The 22,903-nt window shown below is 40.3% G+C and overlaps 1 protein-coding gene across 1 annotated transcript; it reads left to right on the forward strand.

The window, feature by feature from the left end:
• Window positions 1–1,886: 1,886 nt before the first annotated feature.
• LOC132057755 (uncharacterized) lies at window positions 1,887–21,061 on the forward strand. The gene is made up of 4 exons (XM_059450356.1): window positions 1,887–2,299; window positions 5,601–5,740; window positions 6,740–6,873; window positions 20,894–21,061. The coding sequence occupies exons 1-4, from the start codon at window positions 1,887–1,889 to the stop codon at window positions 21,059–21,061; spliced, it is 855 nt and encodes a 284-aa protein (XP_059306339.1).
• Window positions 21,062–22,903: the final 1,842 nt, after the last annotated feature.

A 22,903-nucleotide genomic window follows, 5' to 3' on the forward strand; every position in this document is an offset into this window, starting at 1 on the left:
CGAGGCTCAGAACTGCATCTACGCTTTGGCAGGTCGTCAAGATTTGGAGTCCTTACCAGACGTTGTGACAGGTATGTTGACAGTTTGTTCATATAACGTTTACACATTGATAGATCCGGGGTCCAATTTATCCTATGTCACTCCACTTATTGCGGAAAAATTCAGTATAGCGCAGAGTTGTTGAATGAGTCATTTTCTGTATCTACACCTGTTGGCGATCCTGTAATTGTTAGGAAGATTTATCGTGATTGTTCTGTAGTTGTTTGCGGTCGTCAGACCGTAGCAGATCTTATAGAATTACAGATGGTCGACTTTGTCGTCATTATGGGGATGGATTGGTTAGCTTCTATTTATGCGGGTGTTGGACGAAGACTGTCACGTTCCACTTCTCGAGGGAACCAATTTTGGAATGGAAGGGCAATACGGCTTCGCCGAAAGGTAGGTTTATATTCTATCTCAAGGCGAAGAAGATGATTTCGAAGGATTGTATCTATCATATAGTTCGAGTTCAGGATACAGAAGCAGAATCGCAAACCCTTCAGTCCATTCCTATATTTAATGAGTTTCCGGATGTGTTTCCAGATGAACTTCCAGGCCTCCCATCAGAGCGAGAAATTGACTTCGCTATAGATGTACTATTGGGTACTCAGCCGATATCCATCACTCCTTATAGGATGGCCCCTGCTGAGTTGAAGGAGTTGTAGGAACAGTTGAAGGATCTACTGGAGAAGGGCTTTATCAGACCTAGTACTTCACCGTAGGGAGCCCCATTATTGTTCGTAAGAACGAAGGATGGTTCGCTACGGATGTGTATCGACTATAGACAGTTGAATAAGGTAACGATTAAGAATAAGTATCCACTTCCGAGGGTAGATGATTTATTTGATCAGCCCTGGTGGTGCTAGATATTTCTCGAAGATAGACTTGAGGTACGTTTATCACCGAGGTCAGGATCAGAGGGAAAGACATTCTGAAGACATCATTTAGGACTAGATATGGTCATTTCGAGTTTCTTGTTATGTCTTTCAGGTTGACTAATGCTCTAGCTGCATTCATGGACCTGATGAATCGAGTATTCAGACCCTTCCTAGACCTGTTCGTGATTGTGTTTATAGACGATATTCTAGTTTATTCTCGATCGGACTGAGCATGCAGATCATTTGCGTGCAAGACTCGAGTCCTTCGGGACGAGTTCGTATGCGAAATTCTCCAAATGTGAATTCTGGCTAAACTCTGTGGCTTTCCTGGGGCATATTGTTTCAGATGAGGGCATCAAAGTGGATACTCAGACGATAGATGCTGTGAAGACTTGGCCTCGACCTATGACGCCATCAGAGGTTCGTAGTTTTCTAGGTTTAGCAGGGTATTGCGGAAGATTTGTGGAGGGCTTCTTTTATCTTTCTGCCCCATTGACGAAGTTGACTTAGAAGGCAGCCAAGTTCTAATGGACAGATGTTTGTGAGTGGAGTTTTCAAGAATTGAAGGATAGGTTGACTTCGGCGCGATTCACAGCGCTTCCAGAGGGATCCGAGGGTTATGTTGTCTACTGTGACGCTTCGAGGGTCGGATTGCGTTGTGTATTGATGCAGCACGACAAGGTGATTGCTTACACTTCTAGATAACTCAGGAAGCACGAGAAGAACTACCCGACTCACGACCTAGAGTTAGCAGCGGTGATTCATGCACTTAAAATCTGGAGACATTACTTATATGGCGTTCATGTTGACATCTATACAGATCATAAGAGTCTTCAGTACATATTCAAGCAGAAGGAGATAAACTTGCGGCAGAGGCGGTAGTTAGAATTGCTAAAAGATTATGATGTTGATATTTTGTACCACCCGGGGAAAGCGAATGTGGTAGCAGATGCTCTCAGCCGCAAATCTATGGGTAGTTTAGCATACCTGCGGGCTGGAAAAAGGGCGTTGGCTCATGATCTTCTTCAGTTAGCCAACTTGGGGGTCAGACTAATAGATTCAAGAGATGCAGGAGTTACTATTCAGACTACAGCCACATCATTCTTAGTGGCTGAGGTGAAAAGGCGTCAGTATGAGGACCCTTCATTGACCCATTGCAAGGATACAGCTCCGCAAAAGAAGAAATCACCATTCGAGATTACTGGAGAAGGAGTCCTCAGGTATCGAGCTAGGCTGTGTGTTCCCGATGTTGCGAGGTTATGTCAGAAGATTATGGTGGAAGCTCATTGCTCCCGCTATTCTATCCATCCAGGGTTAACAAAGATGTACCACGGCATTAAAGAGGTTTATTGGTGGAATAGAATGAAGAAGGATATAGCAGAGTTCGTAGCCCAGTGTCCTAATTGTCAACAGGTGAAGATTGAACATCAGAAGCCCGGCGGATTATTTCAGGTTATAGAGATTTCGATTTGGAAGTGGGAAGTAGTTAATATGGATTTCATTTCAGGCTTAACCCGGTCTCAGCGTAGGTTTGATACTATATGGGTAATTGCTGATAGATTGACAAAATTAGCACATTTTCTGCCTGTCAGGACTACTTACTCTGTCGAGGATTATGCGAAGCTTTATATTAAAGAGATAGTCCGACTTCATGGTGTACCTCTATCCATTATCTCCGACAAGGGTGTGCAGTTTGCGGCTAACTTTTGAAGATCTTTTCAGGAGGGTTTGGGGACTCAGGTGAATCTTAGCACAGCATTTCACCCCTAGACAGACGGACAGGCTGAGCGTACTATTCAAACCCTTGAAGATATGTTAAGGGCATGTGTGCTAGATTTTGAAGGTAATTGGGATGATCATTTGCCGCTTATTAAGTTTGCGTACAACAATAGCTACCACTCCAGTATTCAGATGGCCCCGTATGAAGCTTTATATAGACGAAAATGTAGATCACCCGTCAGATGGTTTGAGGTTGGAGAATCTAAAATGATAGGGCCAGACCTAATTCAACACGCGGTTGATAAGGTTAAGCTTATTTAAGAAAGACTGTTGGCAGCCCAGAGTCGCTAGAAGTCTTATGCGGATAATCGATGATGAGATTTGGAGTTTTAGGTAGACGACTGGGTATTTAAAGGTATCACCTATGAAGGGTGTAATGAGATTTGGTAAGAAGGGCAAGCTTAGCCCTCGATACATTGGACCCTACAAGATTGTACGTAAAATGGGCCAAGTAGCCTATGAGTTAGATTTACCCTCAGAATTGGGGACAGTCCATCTATTCTTTCATGTGTCAATACTTCATAATTGTGTTGGAGATCCTTTTAGAGTTGTACCTGTGAATGATGTCCAGATCACTGAACAACTATCCTACGAAGAAGTTCCCATTGCAATCCTGGATAGACAAGTTCGGAGGCTGAGAACTAAAGATGTAGCCTCAGTTAAAGTTCTTTGGAGAAACAATAATAGAGAGAAAATGACTTGGGAGGCTGAGGAAGATATGAAGTCCCGGTATCCACATTTGTTTCCACTCCCAGAAGAAGTTCAGACAAAGACATCATTGTCTTTAGGTGCGTAACACTTTCCTTCTTATAGTTCCTTGGTCGTGTGAGGCCATTATTGTCGTTGTTGTTGTAGGCCTGTAAGGCACTGTATATTTTGGGTTGTTATGACAGGATGGTAGTGGTACAATTACAGGGGAAACTATGGCAAAATTTTCATAGGAATTCCTAAGAGTTTTACATTCGAGGACGAATGTTTCTAAGGGGGAGGAATGTTACACCTTGTAGTTTTGTACGTTGAAATTCATTAGATGCTAGTGGATCAATTGTAAACACTGGAGTTATTTTCTATGATATATGAGATTATATGCGCCTATCTTATGGTTATGAGGGTTAAGTTCAGGTAATAGGTCATGGAAGGATTGAAGAATAAGTGAATTAAGGAAATTAAGTTTATTGGAACTTTGGAGAAGGGATGGGCAAGGTTTCAAACGATAATTTTGGCCTAACTTGAGAAAGGAATATCTCCTAGGATATCAGGAGTTTTGAAGTAAAACAAAATCCTAAATTGGAAGTCTAGTTTCCAACACTAAAATCGCGTGTCGATCCGACATCGGAATCAAACGTTATGAGCATTTCAAGACGGACTGCGAGCGCAGGAATTAACCCTGCGCGAACGCGCCTGGGAGTGGCGCGAATACGAAGGGAAGCCACTCGACAACTCTTCGCGAACACGCCGAAGGTGGCGCGGACGTGAAAGGTAAAAATTGAGTCGGTGCAAACCGGCTCCAAAACAATATAAAAAGGGGATTTACCCCTTATTTTCATCCATCTACCCCTCACACTTATCCCAAACCCCTGGAAAATTCCCTCAACTTCCACCTATGAAATTTTAGCCCAAATCAAGTGAAATATCGGGATTTAGGTTCGGATAGCGTATAGTGGTGGTTATAGTATCGTATTGCGATGGATCTTGGCGTGGATTCAAGGTGAATATTGAAGATATTGTTGTTCTAGTAAGAACAAGGTATGAATCTCTCCTTATTGATATTGATTTAGGTTTACTTACGAAGATAGAGCTGTTAAATAGTCGTATAATGAATTAGTTAGTTGAGAAATTGGGTAAACATCGTGTGGGATGTTTTATGGAGCATATTGGTATTGAGAATGATGTTGTCGATGTTAGTACCATTGTTGTTGTTGTTGGTTGTTGGTATTTTGATTTTGGGTTAGAGATATAAACAGAGGAGATACTGCCCGAATTTCGGCAGATTCTAAGAGGAATTAATTTGAAGGCTTAAGACAAGCATATGATGATAAGCCTAACAATAGTATAAATTCTCTTGAATGTAGATTTACGAGCTTGGGAGGATAAACGTTAAGTAGTAAGGAGACCCAAAAGGTATGTTAAGGCTGTTCCTTCTTTTCTTGGCATGATTCCATATAAGGTAAGAGCGTAATATCCTTGTGACCAGAAATTGTCTAAGTAGAGCTTGTCATATTGTTGCATGATTTTCGAGTGTTCTGTTATTCTTTACGAGGGCTATATCTTCCTATGTCCTTGAGTTCATAGAGAGACAGAAGAGACATGTTACAGTATCGGTATTCTTTTACACATGCATGATATGCATATATTTTATTTAGCCTGGCCACTTGGTCAGTAAGACATTTTATTTAGCCTGACCACTTGGTCAGTGAAACAGATTTGCCTGATCGATTGGGGGATTGATTTTACTATCGATCTATTACCCGATACTCGGTCAATATCCTTTTCTCCTTATAGAATGGCACCCGCACAATTGAAAGGATTGAACGAACAATTGAGGGATCTACTTGAGAAGGGCTTCATTAGACCAAGTACATCGGCGGGAGCGCCAGTTTTATTTGTAAGAAAGAAGGATGGCTATTTTTGAATGTGTATTGATTACAGACAATTGAATAAAGTAACTATAAAGAATAGGTATTCACTTCCGAGGATTGATGATTTATTTGATCAGCGGCAGGGCGCCAAATATTTTTCTAAGATAAACTTGAGATCAGGGTATCATCAGGTTAGGGTGAAGGAGGAAGATATTTTGAAGACTGCATTCGGGACTAGATATGGGCACTATAGGTTTCGTGTTATGTCATTCGGGTTAACTAATGCTCCAACTGTATTCATGGACCTCATGAACCGTGTATTCAGACCTTTCCTAGATCTGTTCGTGATTGTATTTATAGATGATATCTTGGTTTATTCACCGTCAGAGGCTGAGCATGTCGATCATTTACGTGCAGTGCTTAGAGTTCTTCTAGATAGAGAGTTATATGTGAAATTTTCTAAGTGTGAGTTCTGGCTAAACTCTGTGGCTTTTCTTGGTCACATTATTTCAGATGAAGGCATTAGAGTGGATACTCAAAAGATCAAGGCTGTAAGGAATTGGCCGAAACCCACAACACCAACAGAGATACGTAGTTTCTTGGGTCTGACAGGATATTATAGGCAGTTCGTAGAGGGTTTTTCTTCTCTTTCATCCCCACTAACCAAGCTGACTCAAAAATCAACTAAGTTTCAATGGACAGATGCATGTGAGTGGAGTTTTCAAATATTAAAGGACAAGTTGACCTCAGCACCCATCTTAACTCTTCCAGAGGGGACAGATGACTATGTGATATATTGTGATGCTTCAGGTATTGGACTGGGATGTATATTGATGCAACATGGCAAAGTTGTTGCTTATGCCTCTAGACAACTGAGGAAGCATGAGAAGAATTACCCAACCCATGATCTTGAGTTAGCTGCAGTGATCCATGCTTTAAAAATGTGGAGGCACTATCTATATGGTGTTCATGTTGATATTTATACTGATCATAAGAGCCTCCAGTACATCTTTAAGCAGAAGGACTTGAACTTACGACAGAGGCGATGGCTAGAGTTGCTAAAAGATTATGATGTTGATATTTTGTACCATCCGGGAAAGGCCAATGTTGCAGGGCTTCATCAACAGGTGATGGAGGAAGCTCATTATTTTTGCTATACTACCCATTCGGGCATAACAAAAATATGCCATGATATCAAGGAAGTTTATTGGTGGGTTGGTATGAAGAAGGATATAGCAGAATTTGTCGCTCAGTGTCCGAGTTGTCAGCAAGTTAAGGTAGAGCACCAGAAACCTAGAGGTTTATTGCAGGAAATTGAGATTTCGACATAGAAGTTGGAGGTAATTAATATGGACTTCATTACAGGTTTTCCCCGTACTCAGCATAAGTATGACTCGATATGGGTCATAGTTGATAGACTTACAAAGTCAGCCCATTTTCTACCTGTTAGAACTACTTATTCAGCTGACGATTATGTGAAGCTCTACCTTAGGGAGATTTTACGACTTCATGGGGTTCGTGCAGCCATTATTTCAGATAGAGGAGCGCAGTTCACAGATAACTACTGGAGATCTTTACAGGATGGATTGGGGACTCAGGTGAGTCTTAGTTGTTATATCCCGTATTTTGTACGTTGGAATAATTTAAGTTGGATTGCGACAAGTTGTGGATAAGACTTTTAATTTCCGATTTTGTTTTGTTTTAATGCGCACAAGTTGCATATTCATCTTTTCATTGGTATGGAGTGTTAAGGGTAAATTTGGAATAAGGAAAAGTTTAGGATGTTGAATAAGTTATACGGAGCGCGTATGGAGTTTTGGACATATCCGGTATGCGAATAAAGAGATCGGTGTATAAAAGTTTTAGGTCTCGAAATAATTTCCGCGGATGAACGGATGTTGCTACAGTAAGTCGGTGCTACAGTACTGCTACAGTGACTTCGGAGCAGCTATTTAAAGGGGCTTAACCCCTCATTTTCAGCCAGAAAAATCAGACCAAAAAAAAAAAAAAAAAACAAAAAACATTCCCAATATTCTAGAAAATTCCCCAACTTTCCACCACCAACTTTTAGCCCGAAACCAGGTATAATTCCCAAATTCCGGTCCAGACAGCGTATAGTTGCGACTTCAAAACTGCATATTGAGGCTTTGTGGCTTAAGTTCAAGGTGGAGGAGTAAATATATAGCATTATTATCGAGGGAAAGGTATGAATCTCTTTCTATTTGTGTTAATATTGGTTTATTTACGGAGAAGGAGGCAGTAAAATCGTTATAAAATGGTTCCGTGATGGAAATATGGGACAAACACCATATGAAATGTTTATGAAGTATTTTGAAGTTGGAAATATTATGGTTAATGTTGGTATTGTTGGAATTGTTGTTGGTATAGTTTATGAATTTGGAAGAAAGAAATGTATTGTTGTTGTTCCATTGAAATTGGAAGGGTTCGGGTAGTGTTGCATAATGGTTGGGTTGTTTTGAATTAATTGTTGATGTTGTTAGTATGATTGTTAGTATTGTTGTTGGTTTGGCCGGGTTGAATTCCCGGATTATTGTTGATTAAAATTTTCCGAGTTAGATTCTCGGGGATGGTATATTCTGAGAGGAGATCTTTTCGAAATTTCGGCGGGGATATAAATGAATTTGTTTGAAGGATTGAGATAAGTATATGGTGATGAGTCTAATGATTATGTCAACTCTCTTGAATGTAGACTAACAAGTTTGGATGGATAGCGTAGCTAGTAAGGCGCGGCACGTGTATGTTAAGGCTCGTCCCTTTTTCTTTCTATGGCATGATTCGTATGTCGGATTTTATAAATGCTTCCATAACGCTCTCATTCCCAAAAGTTAGAAGTAATGGTTCCAAGGTATTTTTCCTTCTTAAAAGCTTATAAAGTTTTCCAAAATATTCATTTTCTTCAAACATCAAGTTTTACGATTTTGAAAGTTTTATGACTAAAACAACGACTATGACTTTATGACGACAATGATGATGCTAGACATGGGAAAACGTATATGACGAATATGTCAAGGATGTTCTTACCATGAATATGACAATATGAAATGTTAAGCTATTTTGAATAATGACTATTTCAAGGTTTCAAAGTATATGAAATGATATGTCATGATTCGGTTTATGTTCCGTGATGTTATCCTTTATTGTTAGTCTCGCCTTATAATTATCGTTCCTTGAGGTGAGACAAAGCGCCCATGGTTGTTCCATATTGCGATCGGAGGTTTCGACCTTACGTCCTTCGACGGATACATGACTTTCTTTGGGCTCGTACGTACCATACACAGTATGGGTTGGGGGATGGGATACATGTATATGTGGGGAATGGGAAGGGATACATGTTTCATTGCCACCTGGGTCGGTGGCTTATCATCCGGACGCGGGATGCCGGACGCGGATATATGGGCGAGCGACGTATTTCGACGCTATGTGGGTGAGCGGCTTGTTCGGCGGCCCTATGATACCATATGACCGGACAAGCATGCATGGCATCCGCCCCCGGGGGCACTCATATGCACGGTCACGGCTTTACATGATATGATTCCTATGCACGAATTCTGACTTTACGGTATATGATCCTATGTACCGGTTACGGCTTTACATGATATGATCCACGTGTACGGGTTACGGTTTTACATGATATGATCCATATGTACAGCTCGCTCCCCGACACATGATATGTCTCATATGTACGGATACTCTCTCTTACATGATATACTCTATATCTCCCATCTTTGTTGTTGCGCGATTACGTTTCTTTCTATGTTACCATCCGTGCCTTACATACTCGGTACATTGCTCGTGCGCGCCCCTTTTGTGGGCGACTGCGTTTAAATGCGCGCGGTACACCGGATGAGTAGAAGCCATTACGAACGTTCCGGCGGATTGGCGAGCTCCAACTTCATTCGGGTGTTGCGGTCGAGAATATCTACGCTACGGCATACGGAATAAAGTTAGAGACTTTGAGACGAGTCGTGAGTCTAGAAGTGACGAGTTTTGAAAACGGCCCCGCTAGCCGATGTGTTTTATTATACATTATGTTACAGGGTCCTTACGTTTACAGACTGTGTTTAGTTTGAAAAACGACGAAAAGATTTTGCAAATTTTACTATGTATTTTACTTTCATTTGATTTAAGTATCCAAAGAGAATACGTGAGTAATACGGACGGGTTCGCTCGGCTGCGAGTAAGGGGTCGGGTGCCCATCACACCCTAGTGAGATCGGGGTGTGACATTAATCTTGCACTTTCGTCGCGGACGGATGGACAGTGGCGTACTATACAGACACTTGAGGATATGTTGAGGGCTTGTATAATTGAGTCCAATATTCAGATGGCTCCTTATGAAGCTTTATATGGGCGGAGATGTAGATCACCCATAGGATGGTTTGATGTTGGAGAGAATCAGCTAGTAGGCCCAGACTTAATACAGCAAGCGGTTGACAAAGTGAAAGTGATTCAAGAAAGGTTACTAGCGGCACAAAGTCGATAGAAATCGTTTGTAGATAATTGGCGACGCAAGTTAGAGTTTGAGGTAGGCGATTGGGTTTTCCTGAAGATATCTCCTATGAAGGGAGTGATGCGTTTTGGAAAGAAGGGTAAGTTAAGCCCTCGATACATTGGACCATATAGAATCATTCATACAGTGGGTAAAGTAACATATGAGTTAGAGCTACCTTCTGATCTGGAGCCTGTACATCCAGTATTCCATGTGTCCGTGCTCCGTAAGTGCATAGGAGATTCCGCGAGAGTCGTAACAGTGGATGATATCCAGGTGACTGAGCCGTTATTAGACGAGTAGATTCCTGTGTCTATATTAGATAAGCAAGTCCGTCGGCTACGGACAAAGGATGTGGCTTCTGTTAAAGTACTCTCGAGAAATAATAATGTCAAGAAAATGACTTGGGAGGCTGAAGAAGAGATGAAGACTAAGTACCCGCACTTGTTTCCATTGTCCCAGTAGGCCCAGTTTGAGACATCGTCATCCCAGGTATTGGATTTATTTATAGCTATTGTGATTGGTCGTATAAGGCCATAATGTTGTATATTTTAGTATGTGGCCCTATGTGGCATTATTTTGGGTTGGTGTGTACAGGTTGGATTAGTATAGTTATAGGGGAGACTCTGCCAAAATTTTTACAACCCGCAATTTGTATAAACATTTGAGGACGAATGTTTCTATGGAAGGGAGAATGTTACGCCTCTTGTCTTCGTCGTAAGAAAGTATATGGCATCCTAGCTGTGTATACCCTTAGTACGAAGATCTGTACTGGAGTTTTTGAGATATTAAGTGCCTTACCTCGCGTATACCAAAGTACAAGTATATGTTCCTTACAATATGATAGGATTAGAAGCTAAACGAATCGAATGACGCGAATCGGAGCAACTCAGGGATTCAGGCATCAGTGCACCTCGACGGTGCAAAGGGACTACCCGTCGACATTTCGACGAGGCATCTTTTCCCACCATCAACATGCTGAGGCCCCTGAATTATGGGTTGCAGAACGACAGAGCAGAGTCGACGGTCGTCGACGTGTTGACGAGCCGTCGACCCTCTCGTCGGCCCTGAGGCACTGGAACTTTTTGTTCCACTTATATCTATATCCCCTCATGTTTTTATTCTCATTTTTCATTTCCCCACCTAGTGAAAACCCTAAAATATTTCCTCTCAACATTTTCCATTATATTGGTGAGATTTTAGCAAGATCCGAGCCCCGTGAACCTAAGCTAGTGAAGAAAAAGTTGTTTGTAGGGTTCCATTGAAGTTGTTAAGGTTAGGAGTTGGAGTTAAAGTTTGATTTTTGGGAGTTATAGTTCCTTCAAGCTATTCATATGATTCTTACCTTTGTTTTAGAGTTAACTAGCTAGAGTTTTAGTAGGTTAAGGTGAAGGAAATGGTGTTGAGGAGGCACAAACTAGTTTGTTGATATGATTGCCTTGTGGGCTGTTTTTTATTAGATTTTTGGAGAGATTCTTACTTGTTTATATTGCTATATGTTGTTGTTGTTGTTAATGATTATGTATATGTAGTGGGACGTTTAGGAAGTTGGATTGGAGTGGGAATTATAGGGGAAATGCTGTCCGAAATTCGTTAAGTTCCTTTCGTACCTGAAATGGATAGTTGTCACGACTCGACTAAGGGCCATGACGGGTATCCGGGGCTAACCACCGAACACCGCTCATTCTGTTACTCATCTGCTCTCATTCATAATATATATACTCATGATCATAGAAAGCTATTGACATTTGAAACATATTCACTTTTATGAAGATAAGCCCTTCGGCTATCAAATAATATATACATGCATATACATGAAAGACTGTGAAACCACACTACCCACACTGCGCATCTACGATCCTCTATTAGAGTACTAGACATATGGACGAGACAGGACCCCGTCGTGCCCAAAATACATATACACATATATACCAAAAGAATAGTCAATGGCACCTCCGGAAAAGTGGAGTGCTCTCAATCAGCTAATGGCTCCTATGAGTCTGGATCACCTCCCTGTCTACCTGTGGGCATGAACACAGCGTCCAAAGAAAATGGACGTCAGTACGAATATTGTACTGAGTATGTAAGGCATAAACAATAATGAAGCATCAATAAAATGAAGAGGCATCAAATAAAGAGCAATCTGTAACTGACTAAATCATAAAAAGAATAATGCAAGCTGGCTTACTTTCATACTCATCATCGTATCATATATGCATAAATGTATAAGCTGCCCGACCATATAGGTACGGTGTGATAACCAATAACATTAGCATTAGCCTGCGTCCAGGCCTCCCGCGTCCGGGGTACCATCTCATGCCGCCCACTAGTGGTGTCTGCCCATGCCATCTGGCCATGGTGTATAGCTGCTCGCCTTGGCGGTGACTGCCTGGCCATATAGGCGCGGTGTAATATCATCATGTGCTCATCATAGTATACTCATCATAACTCTTCATAATGCATGCATAGAGACTCATAGGTAATCATACTTTATCGGGGTGATATAAGGTCGTGGACCCCCGATTTCATTATGAAGCATTTATAAACATTCTGCCTCACCTTGAAGGAACAAGCATAAGGTGAGTGTATATAATGATCAACATCAATAGATTATAAATGGCCAAAGTCATAAATGGACCCCTGAACTTGTCCTGATTTTCCATCTAGACCCCCCAACTGAAACGTTGACCATCTGAACCCCCGAACATAAGATAAACTGTGCCATTTGAACCCCCTCGTGCAGCTGGCACACACGTGAAGCTCACTGCTTTAAACAGAGCGTGAGAGACCAATTTTTTTCTTTTTTTGAATTTTTAATCATTAAAAATTAATTTTAACAAAAACTCTATTTTAAAATCTATTTAAATAATTAAAAAAAAATTGAAAAACCCAACCCATCCTCTTCGATAGCCCACTTCACCGCACGCTGCCTCCTCGCCGCCGCCTCCTCCGCTTTCTTTTTAAAATTTTTAATGATTAAAAATTAATTTTAACAAAAACGCTATTTAAATAGATTTTGAAGCGGCGGCGGCGGGGGCAGTGGCGGCAGTGACGGTGGCGGCGGCGGTGAAGGGGGCTATCGGAGAGGATGGGTTGGGTTTTTCAAATTTTTTAATTATTTAAATAGATTTTAAAATAGAGTTTTTGTTAAAATTAATTTTTAATGATTAAAAATTTTAAAAAAGAAAGCGGCAGCGGCGGCGGCGGAGGAGGCAACGGAGGCAGTGGTGGCGGCGAGGTGGGCTATCGGAGAGGATGGGTTGTGTTTTTCAATTTTTTTTAATTATTTAAATAGATTTTAAAATAGAGTTTTTGTTAAAATTAATTTTTAATGATTAAAAATTTAAAAAAAGAAAGCGGCGGAGGAGGCAGGGGGGTAGTGGCGGTGGCGAGGTGGGCTATCGGAGAGGATGGGTTGGGTTTTTCAATTTTTTTAATTATTTAAATAGATTTTAAAATAGAGTTTTTATTAAAATTAATTGTTTTTGTTGACATGGCTTATTTTTTTTTTTTTTAAAAAAAATAGGTAACATGACATGGCTCCATGTCACTGGTCTATTTTTCCATGTCACAGCAAGTGAGCTTCACGCGTGTGCCCAGCTGGCACGAGGGGTTCAAATGACACATTTTATCTTATGTTCGGGGGTTCAGATGGTCAACATTTCAGTTGGGGGGTCTAGATGGAAAATCAGGACAAGTTCAGGGGTCCATCTATGACTTTGGCCATTATAAATAGCATCATTAGCTCTATAGGAACATCATATCATGGGCTATAGCTCCTTTAGACTTAAACTTATCATCATCACTATCGTGCTCATAACGTATTTCTTATCTCATTTAGCTATTCATGAATAAGGGCTCTTAGCTTTCTTGAAGATAGAAAATTCATGAAAAATAAGGAAATCATGCCATAAGATTCATGCCTTAGAAAGAAAGGACTAGCCTCACATTCCTTTGTCGTTTAACTATTCTATCGCTTGCTTGTTCTCCTTTAATGTACTTGTCTATACCTTCAAGAGAATTCATATCGACATTAGCTAAGCAATCATGAGAACAGGCTTACTAAAGCTAGAGAAAATTGGGCAGCATTTCCTTTGTTTATACTACTTTCCTCCATATTCCATATCAACTCCCAACATTCATAACAACAATCACAATATCATAACCAATAAGCATCATTTGATTACATTGCCCACATTTCACAATTTCACTCCAATTCTCCATAATCATGACCAAAGTCCATTATCGCGTTCTCTCTCATAAAATACTTATTCCATGTTCTAAATGTCATTTATAACATATTTATAATTTCAACATATCCATTTTCATGATTCAATCCAACTACTACTCAATAATGACACTATTCACACATTTATGATCCATTTTCTATACTCTTCTAAAATCCAAGTGTTTCAACCTACCAATACTTCAAACAACATGGAAAGGTCATGAAACTCACCTTAGATGATGGAGGAATAAGCCTTGAATGGTAATACACCTCTTACACCAAAACCCTATTTCACCTCTCTTGGGATTTCTTGGTTTGGATGACTTTAATGGGTTTCACACTCTTGATTCTTGTTGGTTTGATGAAGTTGATCATCACTTTCCTTTGAATTCTTGTGGTTGAAGTGTTTGGAGTGTTCTAGAGGCTTCTTGAGTTGTGGAGATGGAAAATGAAATGAAGAGAGGTCCCTTATATTAATCCAAAATCAGTCCCGACCGAGATCTACGGACCAACATACGGTCCGTATGTTTTCTACTGGCCGTAGATCTAGTCCAGTGAAGTATGCCACACTGGGCTGAATCTACGGTTGGACATACGGTCCATAGATTTTATACGGCCAGTATGTCTGGCCGTGTGTTTGCCCAGTTTTTCGAGACTTGTTCTCGTCGACTCGTTTGATCTCCGATCCATATGAAACCTTCTTAACACTTGTTCAACACTTCATTACCATTCTAAGGGACGTTATAACTCTTCATCAAGGTGTCATTAGAACGTTTGTAACTCAATACTCGAAATTCTTATCCGATACACAACATATGGCTCGCTTTCCTTAATAGCTTTCTCCTCTTACCTTGAATGTCTTTGAAAATCTTAATTAGGACCATTAAAGGCTATTTCTTGCTCGTCAAAACATCATATAAATTATACCCTTCGATGGCCTATTCACTGTACGTTAACGGGGAATTTTCCAAGGTGTAACAATAGTGAGTGATGTAAATGGTCTAATTGTGGTTTACGTTATCTTGATTGTAGAGTTACAAGTTCGAGAAGTAGACGTTGGACGATTAGATACACTTCAAAGTATGTTAAGGCTATCTCTTTCTTTCCTTTTAGCATGATCTTTATGCTACGAGCGAAAGAAGTAAACGAGCGAGTTCCAAAGACTCTATTCTTAGACAGCGTAGGGATATTCATATCCTTGGCCTCCTATGTTTCATGTCCATAGCTTCCAGAAAAGTTCAGAGTATCCTTTTATGAGTCTTTCATGCATTTATATATATGTATAACAATTTCTTCCACCGCGCCGCGCTATAGTCGGCCGGGCAGGCACGTAGGCACGTAGATGTGCACACCACTGCAGTGGGTAGATTATGAGATTACCCGGACGCGGGATGACATGAGATATGGATCGGTACATATGTTCCACACTAGCGCGGTTATATATATATATATATATATATATATATATATATATATATATATATATATATATATATGATTTTGAAAAGAAGCATGCATATCATACGACGCAGAGGCACTTTCAGTTATACAGAGTACTCAGACATTTTCAGATAATTGGATTAGCTCTCATGTTTTAGATATCTTACCTGATTCTCATGTATATGTTGTTATTATGACTTACATATTCGGTACATTAATCGTACTGACTCCCCTATTGCTCGGGGGGCTGCGTTCATTCCCATAGGTTCAGGTAGACAGACAGGCGGTCCAATTTAGTAGGACTTCCACCCAGCAGTAGTCAGTGCGCTCCACTTGGTTCGGAGCTGCAGTCTATTTTTGGTATGCTATTCTTTTGATGTGTATATGTGGGTATGACGGGGCCCTGTCTTGTCCTTTCTACAGCTTCATACTCCATTAGAGGTCTGTAGACAGTTGTATGTAGTTGTTGCCTTGTCGGCTCTTTTTTTGTTGTACAACATATGTGGTGGCCCAGTCGGTTATTTTATATATATATATATATATATATATATATATATGTATATATATATGTATATATATATGTATATGTATATAGGTGGTTGTGAGTTCTTGATACGAGTTCATGATGTTGTTCTTACAGAGTCAGTATAGTTCAGTTATAAGTCATTTATGGGCCACCCTGTTATTCTTTGAGATCCAGGTACGAGTATAGAGGTGTCTGGTCAGTAGAAATCAGGCACTCGTAGCGACCTATCGGTTTGGGTCGTGACACTTATTGTCAAACTTATGTGATTTATTCTCTTCCGCTTATTTAATTATTTATTTACGTCTTTACTTTTGTTGGGTTAAGGGTTCGCTTACTGAGGCGGGAAAGGTAAGTGCCCGCACGACTCAGCTAAATTGGGTCGTGAAAGCTCATGGAAAAGATAACACGAGCATACATAGATTACGGACAGGTTCATGACAATCATAATGATATACACGAATACAATTATCTGAAACATGATTGAGCATGATAATACATATATATAATTAACTTGTATCAGAGGTATTTCATGAATTGAAGCATGATTCTCTAACTCTGAGGAGAAATAGGGTTTCATGAGTTAACGTGGCGTAGGAAAGAACAACAATGTTCCCACACATAGATGGAAGCCCTACATACCTTAATCACTGCAAAACTTGCAGTAATGGTCTGAACTTTTGAAGAAGAAACCCAACAATCTGAACTTGAAACCTTGAGGAAAGAAAACCCTAAGATTGTAGCGTAGAATCTTGTTAAGAATTCATGTATATATGTTAGAATTACTTAGGAATACATGGTAGAGACTTACCTTGATGTGGAAGGGTGAGGACAGGAGAGAGAAGTCGTGCTAGGGCTTGGAGAACTGAAAAATGGAATTGCATTTTCGAAAAACGCTTCTTTAATTAAAGAGAGCCGAAAGACGATCTGCGTCGCCGTCTGCTGGGCATATCGCATTATGCGGTGTAGATGGTAACACATATCAAATTTCATGATGGACAAATTATTTCCGAAGTGCATCGCATATCATGATATGCGGCGCTTAATGAATTGTGCGAACGCATATGCAAACGCATATCGAAACAGAGAGCTGGGAAATTAAGACGGAGATTTTGACTTCTGAAATGCAACGTATAACTCCTTATGCGGCGCATATCGATCCTGTGTTGGTTGTGATCTTTTCTGTCACTCGATTACAACTTCTTGTACATAGATTTGATTGACCTTGTCCTTACATGGATGGAAAGGTATCTCAAAACATATCCAATATATCCCATCTTGGCTCAATTATATCTCTATCTTACAAGTCGAAACTTCGCCGAAGGCACGAGGTGTTACAATATCTCCCCCTTGAGATCATTCGTCCTCGAATGATGGGTCATGGTTAAGTACACGGCTGGACATGGCTTGAGTACATGAACGTGAGGAAACATGACTTGGAACATGGGGACTGAAATGACATGATTACATGGAAACATGAACGTTGGACATGAGACATAAGTAGTTGATACATGAACGTGAAATATGAGACATGAATACATATAGGGACATGAAATGGTTACGAAAGGTTTTTACCTTAGGTGTTTTCTGTCTGTTCCTCAAACAAATATGGATATCTAGATTTCATGTCCTCTTCGGCTTCCCATGTAGCCTCTTCGACTTTCTAACTCCTCCATCATACCTTTACCGAGGCAACTTCCTTAGTCCTCAACTTGCGAAAGTGATGATCAAGAATATCCACAGGGATCTCTCCATAGGTTAGGCCATTCTTAAACATTATAGTTTCAGTTGGAACAACCAACGACGGGTCTCCCATGTTACGGTTCACTTTTACGCGGGTTAAAGCATAAAAGCTACTGTGAGGTTGTTGGTGCTCTAATTGGATTTTTGTATTTTAGAGTCGCCACCTAATTTATTAAAGGAAAATTAGGAAAACCGGGTAAAAGATTTTTCAAGCAAAAGAGAAATCCTTTTGGTACCAAAGTTCGAGGCAAGGATTCTGGTGATCCCCTAGAGAAGGTTTTATGCACCCTAGTATTAAAGATCCCTAGAATATGATTGACCTAAGGGCTTCAATGTGTGATTAATGTATTTATTTGCTTAAAAATGTTTAGTTTTCCGCAAAAACATTATTCATTTGTATCATAAAATCAAGAGAAAATTTGGCAAAAAGTCCCCTTAAAAGAAGGGTTTTGGGTTTCAAAAATTCATGTAAGTGTTCAACTCACCTCATTTCCGAACCAAGACACACTCGGGATTTCTCCCGGGTAGATTTGTTACTATTTTGGTCCTAATGATATTATTACACCTCACAGTTTTGTACATTGAGATTCGTTAGGTGTTAGTTGTTCAATTTCGTTAGGTGTTAGTTGTTCAATTGTAGACACTGGAGTTATTTTCTAGGATATATGAGATTATATGCGCCTATTTTATGGTTATGAGGGTTTAAGTTCATGTAATAGGTCATGGAAGGATTGGAGAATAAGTGAATTAAGGAAATTAAGTTTTTCGAAACTTTGGAGAAAGGATGGGCAGGGTTTCATACGATAATTTTGGTCTAACTTGAGAAAGGAATATCTCCTAGTATATCAGGAGTTTTGAAGTAAAACAGAAGCCTAAATTGAAGTTCAGGAAGTCTAGTTTTCAACGCGCGTCGATCCGACATCAGAATCAAACGTTATGAGCATTTCAAGACGGACTGCGAGAGCAGGAATTAACCCTGCGCAAACGCTCCTGGGAGTGGTGGGAACATGAAGGGAAGCCATTGGGCAACTCTTCACAAACGCGTAGAGCAATTTTTAAGTCGGTTCCCACCAACTTCAACACTCAATATAAGGGTCACCTTCATTTTTCACCCAAATATTACCCCAAAAACTCAGCAAACATATATGAGTGTGTGTGTGTCATAAAATGGAGGGATTAGAGTGCTTTCGAGTGGCGGAGTATTAATCGAGGCTCGGGTGACGTATAGCGGTGACTATAGTATCGTTTTGCGGTGGATTTTGGCTTGGATTCAAAGTAAATATTGAAGATATTGCTGTTCTAGTAAGAACAAGGTATGAATCTCTCCTTATTGATATTAATTTAGGTTTACTTATGAAGATAGATCTATTAAATAGTCGTATAATGAATTAGTTGATTGAGAAATCGAGTAAACATCGTGTGGGATGTTTTATGGAGTATATTGGTACTGAGGATGATATTGTTGATGGTAGTGTTGTTGTTGTTGTTGTTGTTGGTTGTTGGTATTGTGATTTCGGGCTAGGGATCTAAACAGAGGAGATGCTATCCGAGTTTTGGCAGATTCTAAAAGGAATTAATTTGAAAGCTTAAGACAAGCGTATGACGATAAGCCTAACAATAGTATGAATTCTCTTGAATGTAGATTTACGAGCTTGGAAGGATAAGTGTTAAGTTGTTAAGGAGACCAAAAAGGTATGTTAAGGTTATCCTTTCTTTCATTTTTGCATGACCCTTATGATATGAACGAACGAATGTATAAACGGACTTCCATATTATGCTACTCTTAGAAGTATTAGGAGTACTCTAATCTTTGATGTTCCTGTACCACTTTTATGATTATTTCTTCTGTTCGTGGGTCTTGAGATCACGTATACTAATGATGTTAGCTTAAGAATGTCTATCGAAGATAGTATGACGTTATGTCACTATGAGGGTCCTATTTATTCAGCTTACTTATGCATTGCATTTATTTATACATATGCACATCGACCCATGACCAAAAGGCATTATATACGCATATATTATGTACTATACATATGGAATATATATATATATATATGGGATATGGGGAAAGTGACGACGTTATATACGCATTACCAACTGATCAGCTGGTCATATAATGATACGAGGACGACGATGATATTGATAATGATGATGATGCCTGCCGATATGACATAATGGGATGCCTATAGAGGCTTGATAGGCGTTGCATACGCATATATGTATATGTATGAACTTTTGCATGCATGCACATAATTTATGCATATTATCAGTCCTCAGAAGCAGTTCAAACACATAGGTTACATTCATTTACATTACAGTTTCCTTATGCTCCTACTCTTGTTACTTTTATGCCTTACATACTCCGTACTTTGTCTATACTGATGTCCTTTCTTGTGGAAGTTGCGTTCATGCCCGCAGGTAGGCATAGAGACGGACCAGATCCTTAGGTGCTTATCAGCGAATTCTCAGGAGCGCTCCATTTGCTTCGGAGCTGCAGTCTATTGGTATTACTTTTTGTGTATATACTTGGGCATGACGGAGTCCTGCCCCGTCTTTATGAATTCCTATATTCTATTTAGAGGCTCGTAGACAGATGTGTGTAGGTAGATGTCCCATAAACTTATCCGTTCATATTATTGTTGTTGATGATTATATAAAGATGTGCCGTTATCTTGTGACATATGCCCTTACAGATTATGATTCCAATGAGCTATCTTTGTGGTCCACCTAGAAATGATTATGAGATGTATGTTCAGAGGTACTCGGTAGGTTAGTTCTGGGTGCCCGTCATGGCCCTTTGGTTGGGTCGTGACAAAAGTGATATCAGAGCAGTTCGTCCTAGGGAATGTCTACGAGCCGTGTCCAGTAGAGTCTTGTTTATGGGTGTGAAGCGCGCCACACTTATAAACAAGAGGCTGCGGGGCATTTAGGAATGATTGACCTTTCTTTCTTATCTTAGATCGTGCGATAGAGCTATGTTATTAGGATTCCCTTTTTCCTAATCGTGTGTTATGATTTCAGCGATGCCTATAAAGAGAAAAGCAACAGCGGCCCAGAAGGGCAAGAAGGTGGCTGGAAGGAGGACTGAGTAGGAGCCACCGGTAGATATAGAGGAGGGTGAGTCTCAGAGTGAGGTTCCATCTCGGACATCTCATACTTCACCCATTTCAAGGGAGCAGGAAGGGGCCTCAGCTCCAGCTCCAATAGCCCAGTTCCTCCACCAGATACCTCAGGCCAGCAGATGAGAGATGCTATCCAGTTACTGACCCAATTAGTAGCCGCCCAGGCCCAGTGGAAGGGTGTTGGCCAGGGTGATAGCAGTCAGTGCAAGAGCCTGTGATTTTATTAGCTTGAACCCTCCAGAAATCTTTGGGTAAAAACCAGATGAGGACCCGTAAACCTTTATAGATGAGATGTTGAGGATATTGCGAATAATACATGCTTCTGATGTTGAGCCAGTAGAGTTGGCCTCTTATAGATTACGAGATATGGCCGTTCATTAGTACAACACCTGGATATCTTCTAGAGGGGCAAATACACCTCCCCCAGTAGGCAAGAGTTTGTATATGCTTTTCTCCGACATTACTCTCCGCCAGGGGTTTGACGGGCTAGAGCTGACAAATTTTTGAACCTTAGATAAGGGAATATGAGTGCTCGAGAGTATAGGCTTCGCTTTAATTCGTTGGCAAGGTATGCTCCAGCCCTGGTAGCCGATATGAGGGACCGCGTACACTGGTTTGTGAGTGGTTTGGGGCCACATTTGATTAAGGAGTGCTTGACAGCCTCACTTCAGGATGGGATGGATATTTCTCATATTCAGGCCCATGCCTAGAATCTGGAAGAACAACAGCAGCCGCAAAGGGGTGAGCGTGATTACGATAGAGATTATAGTAAGAGGGCCAGATCTTCCGGTGCTGTTAGTAAGTATAGGAGGTCAGAGGTAGCCGTATTCCAGGCATTCAGACCAATCAGCAGCTAGTGAACCTCCTCGATTTGCAGGCAAGAGATTCCATCGCCCTATTTATTTCGGACCGGGTCAGAGTCCCAGAGTTTCGGGTTCCCAGTATAGGGGTGATTCCATGTTACACCTCAAAAAATTCCCGTTGATGCACAGTGAATAGACTAACGAAGGACACGACGTATTCGATATTTCAATAAGTAAGGAATGACATTTGATGACCCTAATCAAGATTTCAAAGGCATTAGAGGTAAGGGGAGAAAGTTTGCCAAGAGAAGGCAAGGCATACCTTATGTATCGGAAAGGATTTACGAGTAACAAGTTAACGACGACTTAATAATATTTTGGAGAAGAGTTATAACATCCCTTAGATTGTTAATAAGGTAATAAACAAGTGTTAAGAAAGTTCCATAAGGATTGAAGATCAAACGAAGTGACGAGATCAAGATCAGTGAAAAGATGGGTTATACGGTCGATTATACGGTCCGTATAATGGACCGCAGAATCGTCACAGTGAAGATCCCTCACTGATGGGATTATACGGTCACTTATACGGACCGTATAAATTTATACAGGCCGTATAATGTGCCGTATAATGGACACAGAAGCGAGATGTCGAAGGGGGAATTTCACGGTCACTTATACAGACCATATAAGTGTCCGTATATTTTCCCGACGGGTCAGATTGTTGAGTTATTAAAAAGGGGACCAAGTTCATTATTTCATTTCATTTTTCACCCCTTCTCTCTAGAACTCTCTAGAACACTTCTCCCACAAGAATTCAAGAGATATTAGTGTTCAACTTCATCAAACCAAGTGAATCAAGTGTAAGAAACCCATTAAAGTTCATCCAAGACAAGAAATCCAAGTGAAGGTGAAACTGGGGTTTTGTTCAAGTGAAGTGTTTCCACCCAAGGTTCATTCCTACACCATATAAGGTAAGTTTTATGGTATTTCCATGTTATTTAAGGTATTGAAAAGTTGAAGCACTTGGATTATAGAAGGAAATAGAAAATGGGTCATGAATGTGGGAATAGTGTCATTTTTGAGTAATAGTTGGATTGAGTCATGATTCTTGATATGTTATGATTATAATCATGTTATAAATGATATTGAGAACATGAGATAGACATTGTATATGAATGAACGTAATCGTGTGTTATGACCATGAATATAAACATATCGAGAATCATGAGCTTAGTAGCTCTTAAAGATAGAATCATT

Source organism: Lycium ferocissimum, chromosome 5 (genome assembly GCF_029784015.1).
Source record: "Lycium ferocissimum isolate CSIRO_LF1 chromosome 5, AGI_CSIRO_Lferr_CH_V1, whole genome shotgun sequence".
NCBI lineage: Eukaryota > Viridiplantae > Streptophyta > Magnoliopsida > Solanales > Solanaceae > Lycium > Lycium ferocissimum.

Bases quoted from the DNA above. Each gene is read 5' to 3' on its own strand.
- LOC132057755 (XM_059450356.1), top strand. From the start codon at position 1,887: ATGGGTAGTTTAGCATACCTGCGGGCTGGAAAAAGGGCGTTGGCTCAT. The intron at 5,741-6,739 runs GTGAGTTCTGGC...CTACTTATTCAG, and splicing joins ATATGTGAAATTTTCTAAGT to CTGACGATTATGTGAAGCTC. The intron at 6,874-20,893 runs GTGAGTCTTAGT...ACCCATTTCAAG, and splicing joins AGGATGGATTGGGGACTCAG to GGAGCAGGAAGGGGCCTCAG.